Below are 15,950 nucleotides of genomic sequence, written 5' to 3'. Positions count from 1 at the left end.
TTTCTTATTCAATAAAAAACACTTTAATCATTATACCTTATATAAGATACCGAAATTGACGTTATATAGTAATTAAGTGCATTCCTAATAATACTAAGATAATTTCTAGTACTTAATCTAAATATATTTCTAAAATGTATTCTAATTTAATTGACAATAGGTATTTACTTTGCCAATTTTTCTTCTAGATACAAGACAAAAACGAATAATTTCTGCATACATGAATTATCATATAATCAGGCAATACTTTATTATTTAAAAAAAAACTTTTAATTTAGTTTGCAGTTCATTATTAGAAATTATTACAACCGATTATAACTTTTGTTTTAACGAGCCACGTTACATTGTATTTTTTCTTCGAAACTATTTCAATTATATTGTTCAATGGCATGTCTATTATTCGATTATTGTTAGATATATAAGTGAAGTTTGAGCAAGCTAATTGGGTGTCAATTATTCAGGATTTGTAAGAAATAAGGACATGTGAAATAAGACAATCATTTTATACCAGAATAAGTTTAACAAACAAGACTGATGAATATATAACAAAAGATGTAAGACATAATAATGATTCTTGAAGTATTAAAAATATTAAAATTATACATCATTATCGTTTTATATAATAGCAGATGTGTTAACGAAGGAGTTTTTCCTAGCCAATACATTAGGAATATCTAAGTGAATGGCTTTGAAACAAATTTTTGAAAAGATGAAGAGCATAATCGTGTAAAAATACACGAGGTGTGTTCAAAAAGAATCGAATCTTTTGTTGGCAAAAATACATTTGTTGATTTGGAAATAAGGAACACTAATCCCCTTCAAAATAGTCTTCTTGATAATGTACATACTTCTCCCAGCGCTCCCGCCATTGTTGAAAACACTTGTGAAACACAGTATTTGGAATCGTGGACAACCGTGCCGTCCCATTGCGCATGATCTGTACTTTTGACTCAAATCGGGTCGTACCTTTAAACCCATGTTTCATTGCGTGTGATCACGTTTTTCAGAAATTTGGGGTGACTGTTCGCATTGTTCAGCTTCTCCTGTGCGATTTCCAGACACCATTGCTTCTGCTCAATTGTCAGCATTTTCGATACAAATTTCGCAGACACTTTCCTCATGCCCAAATTCTCATTCAAAATGGAATGTTCCGATCCTATGCTTTTCCCTACTCGTTCGCAATTTCTCAGACTCTGATACAACGGTCCTGCAAAACCACAGTCCACACTTGCTCAACAACAATGTCATTCAGGCTTGTTCAGCGCCTACTTGAACGTGGTTCACTGTCCACTAAAGTGCGGACATCTTTGAAGCGATTGTAGCACTCTATTATGTATGAGGTACTCACGAAATCGTCCCCGAAAACCTGTCAAATCTTGCGAATGGTTTCCGATTGGGTATCGCCAAGCTTTTGGTAAAATTTGTGACACAATGTCGCTGCTCAAGTGTTTCTGTCAGGAAATGAAATTCGATAACTGGGCACTACAAGTCTTCACGCGATGGCCGATTGCCAGCTACTGATGCTTTTTGCGGGCAGAAAAAAATTCACGACTTCACATGATTGTCTCCTCTGCATATACACTGAAGTCTCCTCCGCTTCGTTGGTTTACGCGGAAAAAATAGGGTTCGACAATTTTTGAACACACCTCGTATATCTGAGAGTTTATCGTCCATTACCTACTATAATATTTCATGTAGTATAATCTTTTAAGTAAAGAAAATACATTTGTATTTAGTAAATGAGGAAATTCCTTTTATTTACCCAACACTGAGATAAAAATTACTAGTTACTTAGTATTTTAACGATACTTGTATGGCAGGTTTATATAGTTTTAAAATAATTCATTCGACAAAAAGTTTATTTTTAAAAGAGAATATTGAGTATTCAACCAACATTTAATTGGAGTAAGTTGTTTCTTGAGGTAGTTGATTTTAAAAAACTAAAATGAATTGTGATTTATTCTAGAATTTAAATATAACGAAAATATTAAGTATTAATTAAATAAATATGTTTGCTACATTTGTCAATTCTACACACATATTCTTTCGCGAAATATTATGTAATAGATCAAAATTTGAAACTGGTTAAATGCAAATGCTGCTAAATAAATTATAATTTTAAATGTATGTTGTACTCTTTCTCCTATTACTTCATGTTGAATTTGTTACTTTTATAATGGCTTTTTATTAGAAGAACCAAACTTTTAGCAGAATCTTAACATGTTATGAAGACACAAGAACTTTAATATTTAGATTGTATGAAAATCTAAATGTTAAAAATTCACATTATACAGATAAACTTCATGAAGTGCTATGCTTAAACATCGCTCATTTTTGAAGTCAAAATTCTTCTAGCAAGATTCAGGCGAGACCATATTGGCAACCACATTCTGATAGCGTAAATATATGAAGAATAAACTAACTTCATCAAATTAGAATGTTCTATATCAAAAATCGTTACAAAGAATAAGAAAATGAATTTTCAAGTAAGGAAACTATTGTTTTATGGATCAGTAATAAAGCTTTACGAAAGCAAGTTAGTAAAATTTTTTGTGTGGAATATTGTAGTATTACAAGCAAAACCATCGTGTTACAAAGACCTTGAAATGTGAGTATGGGGAAAAGGAAGAAGATTAACTAAAAACCGACAAGGATATGTTGGAAACAGTGGACAAGAATAGAACAATATTAAAAATGAAACGGAAATAACAGAATAACCTGATTTAAATTATGTTTAAGAGTAAATTGTTTTCTGAAGAACAAAATAGAATGTAAAAGAGAAAAAGAGACAAAAAGATTACAACTTATACACGGTATTAAAATCAATAATTGCTGAATTAGCGAATCAAGACAAAAAATTAGATAATATAGATTAGATAAAGTATAAAAGTGTCTTAATTTGAACGACTTTTGAAGGAAGAACAAATTTGATACTTATTTATAAACACTATTACATGCTCCATATAAACATATTAATACATCATCAAGAGTACGGTAAGTAGTACTCATTCGACTTTATTTCATTCATTTAAAATTTTGGTATGACTCTCTTTTCTATAGTGTTTACGGATTATACGTTTTTACGTATGTACTTAATAACATAGAGATAGTAGCATAACTGAAACTTTGTTTCACAAATAAGAAGCTAAAATTGTTTAGTATGTTCAACATGTTTATAGGTATTACTTTTTCTATTCTCCCAAATTGTCTGAATATTTAAGTCATGCTCGAAAAGTATTCGACCATGGTCTCAGCAAAACAATATACTAGCTGGTGTATTCATTGTTCTAATCTCTTTCAAACTAGTTCCCTTCTGTTTCCACACACCAAGTTCAGTGGTGTTTCCACTGATCCCAACAGGTATCTAACCCTTCCTCCGTAAGCACTGTTAGGGCAGTCGTCGCGTTGGGTTCGACAGCCTTTTAAGCGCGAGATCGCCCACCTTTCAGGTCCTTTTTGATTTTCAGAGACGGCCAACTGTAAGAGTGTGTCTTGAGAGTAGGGAGCTTGATGAACTCTCGGAATATTATGCTGTGCCTCAAAAAACAACAATGATGAACATCCTATGAATGAAAACTTTATCCTGGTGCCCTTGTTTGGACTTCGAGTTACACAGCTCTGGTCATTTTTGACGAAGAAAGTCAAGTAATTATGGAAAACACCCGAAGTCTAATTATTTGTAACTTTACGTCCTTTCACTACGTACTTATTCCACGGAAATTTGGAGTACACAATCAACACTACTTTGATTTTGCCACACACCTGGCGGTCCATTTGGGCATTGGCGAGCCTTTTTGAGCCATGACGAGCTTGGATGCATCTATTGAGCCGATTGTGTCTGTTTTCGTGTACTGCTCCTTCACTCTCTTAGATCTGTGCCGAGACTACAACATTATCGAATATAGCCAGTCCTTCCCTACAACAGATACAAGTAAAAGTAAAACCATCTGCGGGCTAAACACACCATGGACCACCTTCCACGACACACAGTGCGACCAATCTGTGCCATGTAGTTTTATCGAATACAAAGAAGGTCAGATAGTTTTCAAACAAGCCTATGCACAGAATGACGAACTGTAGATTTTGACTTCAAGAATATTTTAATGTATAGTACTTCGTACATATCACTTCACTTAGATTATGTATGTTATGATTAATATTAATTCTTTATAAGAAAGTATTTTATGACATTAAAAGAAAAATGATTCACAATACGCAGAATCAAATGATAATATAGGGTGGCTATTTTCTGTGGAACATATCGTCATATTGTATTCTGATTACAAGTGAGTATAACACTAACAAAAAATAACCGAGAATGGGGCCGGATAAAGTACTGTACTGCGTTCATTCGCTATAATGGAGCAATCTGGAAACTTATCAGTTAGCATGCATTACACCTAAGTAGCCACGCTTGATTCTTAAAAAAATAGATTCTAACCCTTTGATTAAGATCAAGTATAGAATAAGACCTTTTCAAGCACCGTCGTAATCTTTTGAGGAGGTCATTTAGCATTGAAATCAAGATTTTGACTCAGTAGCGTAGATCAGGCACTCTACATATGAATGGAATCAAATTCAGCGTCTATTATTATTTTGTTCCGTAGTTTCCAACAGAACTTTACAACTACTTTCAAACTGACTACTTGCATTAGTCACTAATATAATCTGGACCTCAAGAGAATCTGTAACTAATATTGATCCTTATTCTTGCACACCCAAAGACCATACGTAAAGAAATATTGCAGTAACATCATCCCAATAATCATACAGTCCCAGGTTAAAACTGAAATCAAGTGCCGTGTTTAGACTCATGAAATCAAAACAAAAACGAATCTGTAAAGAACATAAGTTGGTTCTCAACTTTTTTACTGGCTATATTCACATTTGGAAGTATTCTTTACTCAAGCAAGTGACAATATAGTTTTTCTAAATCAATATTTTTCGTAACATCTGTTTTCTTCAAACAATCGTTCCAACTCACTGCTACATTTTTTAAATAGTCTATCTTGGTACATTTGTATATGAAAACATGATTGTAAATACTATTTCCTTTTGTGTGTGACAGGGTGAAATATATATTTCTTATGTGTATGATAGAAATTAAGATCACTTTCTTTTGTATATGATTGGGATAAACATAAATCTTTTTTTGTATATGGTAAAGATGAAGATCACTTTTTTGTGTATGGTAGAGATAAAGACATTTTTTTTTGTGTTTTGAAGATAAAGATAAGTTTTTTATGTGTATGGTGGATATCAAAATTACTTTCTTTTGTGTATGATAGAGACTAAGATCACTTTGTTTTGTGTATGGTAGAATGAAGATCACTTTCTTTTATGTATAGTTGAGATAAAGTTCATTTTTTGTGTGTATGGTACGGATAAATATAACTTTCTCTTGTGAATAATTGGGATGAAATTAGAAAGAAGTAAAGGCTAATTCAGTAGAAGATATCCAAAAGAAGCCAATAACCTAGTATGTAATTGAAAAACTTCTTTAACAATTATCTAAATAGGATCCGCTTGTAATATGTAGCGTTCTGACAGTTTCTAAATAAAAAATATAAGAGTTAGAAATTGCACAAAGTATCATAATAGTCCTACGAAACCAGTAATCGTAATGTGTTGTTCATTAGTTCATATATTCTGTATATAGCCCGAGATTTCGTAGGACTGCTTTTATAGCCATCCCATATTTTTTAACTTTGTGGGACGCTGTTATGCAAATAGAGACAAAATGTATAATTTAATAGCACAATATTCGAAACCTACACTACAAAGACAAACACCCATCATATCTAACTTAAGAAAGTATATTTTGTAGTCCCAAGTACTTACTACTCTATTTTATTTACCTATCACGTATTATTGCCTAAATGAAACGTTACGTCCAAAAACAAATCTGAAGACAATCAATTGACATCAGAAAATTGTTTGAAAAACACTTATTTTATGTAATACTTCTTTTACCTCATAAACTCATGGAGTGTTACGTTCTAGTTTGATTTTCTTGTGTTACTGGCGTGGACTAACACCTGCCAGTGTTGTGGGCCTCAAAGGACGACCTTGGTGTGAAATAGACAAACAAGGCTCAGAAATTTCACAAGTGCTAGAAGCGGCTTCACACTCTCTCTGAGTAATGACTTCTTGATTTTTCAGTTTGGTCCCCTGTTTATTATTATCACCATCTTTCTTTCGATCTCTACTCGCTACAGTGGATTCATCACTATTTGGCGATCTCCCGACTGTTTTTACTACAACCACTTGAGTTTCTCGTTGTTTGATGCCAGAATTCGGAAAAGCTGCAACTGGTTCTGGTGCGTCTGAAGTCGATGGTATTGTGATGATCTTGGTAGTAGACATACCAGTAGGAGGAGCAAAGGAAAATGTTTCAATTTCTGGACTCGCATGTGAAGTAGAAGAACCGGACAACAGTCTCTTGGTTATTGCCTTAATTCTTGATCCTACCCGTTTGCCTACAGTAAATGTGGACTCTGGGATTGGTGGACTGGTCGGCGAAGGTTTTCCGTAATCTGAGTGTGAAGGCGACGAGATAAACTTAATAGGGTCCTTGTGGTTATTGGTTTTTGAGCAAACTCCGGCAGAAGAGGTTTCTGTTATTGGTGAATGTGAAGGCGTTGTGTTAGTATCTAACGAAGACGTTATTTGTCTAATTGGTTTAGGATAAGTTACTTTTACAGTACTTGATACAATTCGAGGTATTGATTGCTTTAGTCCATTGGAAACTACACTTGATATTATTGGTTGGTTTATTGTGGTGGTTGTAAGTTCTGCAGGTCTTGTTGGCGAAACAACAGCTGTATCTTTTGATTCATTTATTGCCAAAGGAATTGTTGTAGGTAGTGATGGATTTGTACTAAACACGGTTAAACCAAGCTGTGAAGGTGATATTACGGGAGATTCAACATTACAACTTGCTGAACCATTTGGTGTTATCAGTGAAAGTGTTTTAGTGTTGTTTGAACCAGTTCGTGGTGCAATATTTAACATAATAGTGGTAGTTACGGATGTTGATGAAACACTGCTTGTAGTATCGTCCACTGCGGTCGATTGTCCTGGTAAACTTTCGATATTGTCCGAATTCGTGTTCGGTGTGACCGATTTCACAGTTTGCATACACGGTGCTCCTTCCACCATATTGACAGTGACTGCTTCATCTTGAACATGAACCACGTTTCTTCCTGTCCTTTTCTTCTTTGCTGCATTTCCTAAAGGCGGGGCTTGAAGTGTGATTACTTGTTCCCCGTTTGATGGACTAGACATGTTACTACTGAAAGGTATATCACCACCAGGGCTGCTTGGGCTTCTTGAACTAACACAAGTAGCATTCCAACTTTCTCGCGGAACAGGGCTTGTCACAGTGCTTGCTGGGCTACTTGGCTCAGGGCTCAAGGGACTGCTTACAGACTGCCGTGATGTTAGAAGGCCCACCAGTGGACTGGTACGACGAGACGATGAGGATGAAATGTGTCGTTTACGTGGTCTCCAAAGCTCACCTTCCGCTTCTTCATCCTGCAAAAGAAATTTAAGGATATACTATTACCAATCAAGAGATAATTATAGTGTTAATGTTATTTTTTTTAACTTGGTTACAAGCTTAACATAATTTTAAACAATTTTCTATTTTTGTTCAGTTCTTAAGCATGGGTTCATTATCATACTTCGACATATGAGGTCTAAGGAATTTGAGATTTACTCAGCTATATTGCAGATTCCTTAAAGCATCCCTCCCACTATAGAATAAAACGTACCAAACATTTTTTTACAGGCAGTGATCGTTTATAATATGAAATCAGACTGTCAGTTCAGTTTATCTCTGTTAGCAGGAAAAATCAACCTAACTGTTTTAAATTTCATAGCCCAATTCATCAAGATCAGGAAATAAACCTTTCTAAAATAGGTCAGGTTTGTTGTAATATAATTTGATGGCCGAGTAATGGAAATAACATCAAAGTTCAGTGTGGACTGAGCTATTATTTAACAGTTTAGTCTCGGAAACATTTCAACTTATATCAACTTGAAAAAAAATCTTTATATTCCACCTTTAAACTACTTCTATTTAAGTACACTAAGTTCATATAGTTCTTAGACATATATTTCACAAAAGCAAGCCACTCAATCTGAGTTACATCCACGAATGAAAGTTATTTAAAGCAATTTACCTTACAACTCCAAAATCAACCGTTATTTATTCGCTGAACAAACATCCAAAAACCTGTATAATGATTGGATCGCTTTACCTACATGTATGTATAAACTAAATTAAACTCTCTTGGTCCAAATTAATAACCGAAATAATTAACTCTCCGAATAACCGGTCCGAAATAATCAACTCTCAACATTAACCTAATCTACTACCTAGCCTAGTATAACTTCCTACTCAGCCTAACCCAACCTACTAGAGACATAAATATGTGTGCAGAAAGTTGTAATTATTTGATTTTGTGATTTTTAACATACATAGAATAAATGCAAGTTTATTTTGGTGCTTAGAAAATAGTACTACCCTCTTGTATAACGGGAAAACGCCCATATTTCTGTTAAACTTGATCAACTTGAATATATATCCTTCAATATAAAACCTCCCCTAGTGAGAGACAAAATTTCTGACCTAATATTTTTGCAAAAAAATGTAAATGGCCATATATCATGTGAGCAGTTATTAAGTGAGATCAATTTTCGCGTGTCCACTAGAACAACACAGTCTAGTGATCTCTTTTACGCTTGAACGGCGAGAGTTAATATTGTCCAAAGGTCCCTTCTAAACCGAATTGTCAATACTTATAATCGGTTACCAGAAACTATAGACGTTTTTTCAAATCAGTATACTTTCAGATCATCTATAAAAAGCTATTTTTGTAATGTTGCAGTTGTGCTGTACCCTTTTGAGTTCAAATTGTTATTCAATTGTCATGTTATCAAAATGTTAAAATGTTTTAGTGTAAAATGGCCTGAAACTTATACATTAATTTTAATTAGTTCAATTTAACTCACGTTTGTTTCAAGCTCGGGTTTCGTGAGTCAAATATAGCTCACAAGTATCTTTAACTTGCAGGGAGTTATGTACTGTGCAGGCGACTGATACTACCATGCTGAAAGATTTATGTAATCTGCTGGGTGGCTCTATGGGCAAAACCATGTAAGTGGATAACTCTTGGTATACAATAAAAATAACATTTTAAAAATGGAGTAGAGAAGCTCTCGAACTTCTTAACCTATTTTCGTAATAAAACACCTCAGGAAAATAATTTTTCTAGGGTGGCAGTCAATACGTTAACATTTCTTTAAAATTCAGGGATCAAGGTTGCCAAGATAACTTGCTCCTACGCACTACTTACCAGATGACTTATTTCCGTCAGCACTAACTTTTTCATATGTTCCCGGTGAGTTCCAAAGAATTTTGTTACATATGAAACTCACAAAGGTTATGTTTTACGATAATCTATAAACATAACAACGGGAACAACTGAAATAATAAATGTATCAAAGAAAACAAGACAGTGAAATTGTCTTCCATGAAAATAAATGCGAAATATAGTACAGCCTAACTTTCTTTATCTAGCAGACTAGCCACAAATGTGACTTGGATCCTTCCACCTAGGTTGACCGCGGAAGTGACGATATATCTCGACTCACAATTTCCCTCGCTATTTGTGCTACCTACTCATTAGCTACTGGTAGCGAGTAGAGACTTCGACTGCTCTTTTCTGTTGCTAAGCGAAGCCACGATACGATTGAGAGATAAGTAAAGGATAATGTGTAAGGTATCTTCTTGCCACCAATTCTATACAAACATAGAGCACTTTGTGCTGCGTGTTTCAAAAAGTTTTGAAACAAAACGCTAGCGTTAACATTACATATAAATTAGTTAAATACATTTAGAAACTACACTAAAATAACTCTTTTCGCTTAAAATGTACTATCAAGTAATATCTTTAACATCTTGTACTTATCTTTTAGGCCAGCAGTTCCCAACCTATTTTTTATACCACTTGCTTATTTTCCTCACAGATTATATCCCTGTTTGGAGACGGTAGTGTAGTATCATTACTCACAGAGAGTTGAGTGTGTACTTTACATAAACGCCAACATCATCTAATTATTTTTTGTCATAGTTGCGAACTGGGAGGCCATTGCTCTGCTCAAAATTTGCGAAACTTTACAGCAAATCCTCCTGAATGATGGTAATGAAATTCGCTCATTAGCACAATGGACCAAAGCTCACCTAGCAGTTATACCTGCTGGTAAAGAGCTTCCCTACCGAGTTGAAGATTGCCAGGAACTTCCGTGTTGGCACCGGAGAGTTTCACTGAAAGCTTACAACCGATTTTGTTGTCAAAATGCGTCCCAACACAACAAGATTACGAATCGCGATATGATCACAACCCAGCAGAGTCGAACTCATGCTCTGAGAACCCTTTACAAACAGGGAGGCTAGAGTCCCAGCCCTGCCTATCTCAAGTTATTGTTGAGGTACTACGTGTACCAAATCTGAATCACTGATTCGTGCAATTCACCCATTCGGAAGTAGCTTGACTTTACTTTCTCCTGTCAGGATTTTCCTTCGCATTTGCATGTCTTACCAACAGAAGAAAAAGGAAAATCTTGCTGACAGATTTTAATTGTATCCCGACGTCAAAGCCTTGATGAGGATATATGATTAAGAAATTTTTAATTATCAATCTCCATTTTTCATTCTTCTGTAATAAATTATTTATTTATATACACGATATAGCCGGAAAGTTAGTTTCTCTAGGGCGGTAAAAACAAAGAAAACACAGTGACCTTGAAACATTTATTACTACATATATACAACACAGATAACATTACTTTTCAACATACTCATCACCGAAATTGAGATGCTTATCACACCGTGGGGATCAACTTTTGTACTTCAATGTCATAAAACATAGCCTGTTGATGCAACCAGTACATGGCATGCGTCTGCAATTGTTAAATCACAGGAATTGTTGAGGTTTAAGAAGATATCAAAATTTCAAGCAGCACAATAATGCTCGCCCGCATGCAGCCACTGTGATAAAACCGATCCACTGCAACCGTTTCCTGGGACATTTTTGACCACACACCATGTAGCCCGGTGGCTCAGTGGTAGAGCGTCCATCTCCGGTGCTTGGGGTCCCTGGTTCGATCCCAGCTCGCGCCGTATGGACTTTGTGGTGGACAAACACCGTGCTCGTGGGTTTTCTCGGGGTTCTCCCGTTTCCTCCTACTTTCTTCATTCCAACATTTCACTCATCTCTCACCATCTCCTTTGGCATAACCGTGGAACGTAAAACTTAAAGCTCTCATTTCATTTTTCTTCATGTAGCCCGGATCTTGCTCCGTGCGATTTTCATGTGTTTTTACTCTTCAACATAATTCTTGTTCAGCAAGCATTTTGATAGTGATGAACAATTGCGGACGGCTATTATGCATTGGTTTCACTCCCAGGCGGCTGACTTTCATGACATCGGATACAAGAAAAAAAAAAAAAGAATCCACCCTATGATAAGTGTCTGAATTTCGGTAGTGAACATGTTGAAAAGTAATGACATCTGTGTTGTACTTGTGGCAATTAATGTTTCCAGGACACTGTGTTTTCTTTGTGTTTACCGCCACAGGGAAACTTAATTTCCGGACGCAACTCGAATGTACTGTATATGAAAAGTATACTTGATTAGCAGACTGCATCTATGATTCTTTTATTTACAAGTGATGGACGTAGTTTTAACAGTGAGACATAACGTATTACTTGTATTTAAAATACAAAATCAATAGAATAAACCTGTGACTCTCTCGAGACAATTGCCGTTAATTGCACTCGCCTATATAGGGTCATATCTTCTGATATCCAGAAGGTTTTATATATATAGGATCATATCTTCTAATATCTTCCTTATTAATATCCAGAAGGTTTTTCTTTCGGTAAGAAATTCCCTTAGATAACAACTCTGCTTCAGATTTCAATTCTTGACGTCATTTTAGAAGAAGAAAAAACGTAAACCAGGAAGAAAAGTGAGATAAAAGAAAGAAAGCAATGAAAAAGAAAGGTAGAAAAGATTTGTACGTGAAGAAACCGTGCAGAGTCTAGAATCGATAACCGAGAAACTCTCTTTCCTGAAATTCAGAAGCTAAGAAATGAAGTTGAGAAAAATAACCTCACAAGATCACAGCAACCAGCAGCAGCTCTTACAAATACTTCAACATTGTTTCTTTCATTTCGGTTCTCTTCTATAGCTCTTTATATTTGTTGTAAATGTAATTTTATACAAGTTTTTATAATTTTAAACACAGAGACACACATATGTAACGATTTTTGTCTCCATGGGCGGATTCAGGGGGGCGACCGCACCTATCATCCCCTTCAGAAGAGGAAACTTTCTTATTTTATAAATGAATAAAACCTATCCAGAGTTTGGAGCTGTTAAAAGTAGCTCTAAGTAGCAGTATTTCAACCCACCGCCCCCCCCCCAGAAGTCCGCCCTGGATCCGCTCCTGTTTGTTCCTCAATTCTTTCCAGACTGCTTGATTGATTTTGATCATTTTTAGAACCTGAGTCGACCCTTGCCTAGCTTAGGTTTTTATGCACGTTACTTTGATTAAAATGCGTATCCTAAAGGAAGCTTGGGTTCAAAATTTATGCAAAAACTAAAGTATCTCACTATCTTGTTAGCTCAGAAAGATGAAAAATGGTATACACATTCTTCATTTAAAACAAGCAGACCCGTGTCCCAACGTTTAAAAAGTAGCTCTAAGTAGCAGTATTTCAACCCACCGCCCCCCCAGAAGTCCGCCCTGGATCCGCTCCTGTTTGTTCCTCAATTCTTTCCAGACTGCTTGATTGATTTTGATGGTTTTTAGAACCTGAGTCGACCCTTGCCTAGCTTCGGTTTTTATGCACGTTACTTTGATTAAAATGCGTATCCTAAAGGAAGCTTGGGTTCAAAATTTATGCAAAAACTTAAGTATCTCACTATCTTGTTAGCTCAGAAAGATGAAAAATGGTATACACATTCTTCATTTAAAACAAGCAGACCTGTGTCCCAACGTTTAAAAAAAAATCCCCTTTTAAGGGAGACAAGGGGGGCCATCAATCACAATTTCGTGTATACTGAATGAAATTATGTTTGTTCGCGAGCTCCTCTTAAACCGCTGGACCGATTTTTTGTGCATGACAGGACTATGGCGTTATACCTAGGCTTCTCACACGTTACTTTGATTAAATGCGTATCCTAAGGGGGAACGAGAGGAGGTAAAATTTTACGCGAAAAATTGAATATCTCACAATTCCCTCAACTTAAGAAGATTAATCTTGGTACATAAATTATTCATTTAAAATAAGCGGACCCCTGTCCAAACGTTTTCTAACATTTTTAATACATGGATGGACCATGGATTCACTTAGATATTTTTATCATCTTTGTTTGATTAAAATGTGTATCCTAAGGGTGGGAGAACCGTTCAAAAGTTTTGAAAAAAATTGAGTATCTCACCATTCTATCAACTTTGAAAAAGGAAACTTGATATATAAATTATTCGTTTAAAATAATCGCACGTATAGCAGCGTCTTTGAAAAGTTCCGTTTTAAGGCAGCAAGAGGGTTGTATCTTTTACATACAATTGTTGTGGTTCACTCCTTCCAGACTGTTTCGGCTCTCTAAGGGAATCCAATACCAATAAACCACAAACTAATTATGAAAATTACCGTAACATATTATGGGTTGTCTTATTCTCAAATGAAAATTAGTCTTATCAGGGTAAATAAATATTTATTTAGGAAATAAATAAATTGAAATGTTTCGACGAAATTTCTTAAGATAAAAATAAAGCAAAATTCCGGAACTCTTTCACTTCAGAGCCCTATCCCTTAAGTCAGATGATCATCACTCAGACCAACGGACTCCTACAAATTTTCTTAGTCAGACTCCACCGATCCGTCACTCCCTCACAGTTTTGTCTGACGCCTACCGCTACTAGGAAAGCCTGACTACAACTTTCCGTCTATAAATGTAAGAGATCTTGTTGTCAATGGACATCACTTAGTCCAAAGACTGATTATCTTTCTCTAAAGAGAAGACCATCACTCAGGCTTCTCTGGCCTAGCAAAAAGAAAAAAAAAGTCTATAAGAAACCTTAAAGTGTTTTCTACCTCTGAGATTAAAAAAAGTTTATAACCTACTTCCTCTAGCTAGAAGATAATGGGAATCACTTATCCCAATAAGTTATCATTCAAGCTTATCACCTGGCTAGCTAAATGTTATCAAAACTTGGTCATCACTCAGACCGAAGGAAATCACTCATTCCTTGCTCTATCCATCACTTAGGCCAGTCTCTACTTGTTTCCTTATAAAATCAGAAATTCTAACGCCATCACTCAGGCTCCAAAGAAATAATTTATTCTCTGTCATCGGTCATCATTCAGACCGTTCCCTACAAGATAGGAAAGTTTTTAAAAAAAGGTGAGGCAGGACCTTCAACGTAGAACGGCTCTAACAGCCATAGTCACCCAGCCTCCTATGCTCCGAGAGGCTTCCTTTTATATGGTTGAAGACCATTCTCTTTTTTAGTTTACTTAATTTTATTTTCGCTTAAAAATCTGCAAAAAAAGTCTTTTGAACGCGAGCAACTGTCACAAGCCATTGGAAAATTCCATCGATCATTATAAGAAAAAACTATATAGAAAAAATCTGAATGTTGAGTTCGTTAAGAGGCCTCATCCCGACGAAACTAAAATACCGCTAATTTAACAGTAATTATGTGACATCTTGAAATAGATAAAAGATAATTGAAACGTGGAACAAGAGCGCCCTAGATAGTATTACTTTGCATGAGATACCGTTATCAATAGTCACCTAGTGGCTTTCCGTTTTCAGCCGTTTAGAAACGCGAAAATAAATGCCGATTTTCAAAATGGCTCGAAATCGAAAGCAGATAAGTGAGTCGTGATAACGGTATCTCATGTAAAATGATATTATCTAGGGCGCTCTTGTTCCAAATTTTGATTATCTTTTACCTATTTGAAGATTACTGTAAAATTAGCGGTATTTTAATTTCGACGGGATGAGGCCTCTTAAATAAAGCTGAAAGAAATCCAAGCAAGAAATACACAGTTTAAGCAGATATACACATACAAATAAGTAAGCAATAACCAAGATGAAATTATAAATATATTACACATAATACGTATATATGTAATTAAATTATATGTCTGGGTAGACTTACCTTTATCAGTAACAAAATTATATACACTTTTATACTAATCCTTTATTCAAAAAATAAAACACAGTAAGGGCGAACACTCGTCCTTACACAATATGGATGTTTATCCGCGAACTTAACGTAAAAAAAAGCCACTTCCTTCTGCTGTACACAGTACGAACAATATTAACAAATTGCGCTTCAACTAGCCATCTTAAAACAACACAGGTATCAGCACAGGACCATAAAAATCACGTTGGGAATCACTGCAAACCGCGGGGAGAAAAATAAGATTTTAAAAAAATATCCGTTGAAAATAAATGTGACACCTTGACTACCTGCCGTACACAGAGTGAAGCGTAACACCCATGACGATGGGAATTTCATAACACAACTAACAGTCTGTGGCGACGTTACTTATCCACTTTCCTCTTCGGATCTTGCTCAACATTCTAAACTTAGAAAATATTACTTTAAAACATTCATAATCTCGGGGTCATAAAAAACCTTTTTTTCTTTAAAACATAAGATCCGTAAAAATGTAAAGCTTTGTAATTTGCAAAAGCACGGAATATATACAGTATTAGAATTTCTTCTCTTCAATGTTTAACAAATTACCTTGTTTTTCGAAGCGGCTACAAAATACCCCAAATATATAGAACTGGCAACACTGATCATAGTAAAGAACAGTTGTTGTTGATTTTATCGTCCCTTTCATCAACTAGGCT

The 15,950-nt window shown here is 35.3% G+C and overlaps 1 protein-coding gene across 2 annotated transcripts in view; it reads right to left on the bottom strand.

Moving 5' to 3' along the window:
* Nucleotides 1–5,122: 5,122 nt before the first annotated feature.
* Nucleotides 5,123–15,950, bottom strand: part of LOC145670402 (uncharacterized) — a 459,655-nt gene continuing 448,827 nt past the window's right edge. For both annotated transcript variants that reach the window (XM_081739043.1, XM_081739044.1), the window contains one exon: nucleotides 5,123–7,536. In XM_081739043.1, the coding sequence (XP_081595169.1) occupies nucleotides 6,019–7,536 (1,518 nt within the window). In that variant the 3' untranslated portion in view covers nucleotides 5,123–6,018. The remainder of the gene's footprint in view (nucleotides 7,537–15,950) is intronic.

This window comes from Thermobia domestica, chromosome 14, assembly GCF_964235325.1.
Source record: "Thermobia domestica chromosome 14, izTheDome1.hap1.1, whole genome shotgun sequence".
Classification (NCBI taxonomy): Eukaryota; Metazoa; Arthropoda; class Insecta; order Zygentoma; family Lepismatidae; genus Thermobia; species Thermobia domestica.
The sequence above is the reverse complement of the archived record's forward strand: the minus strand, read 5'-3'. Positions and strand labels throughout refer to the sequence as shown.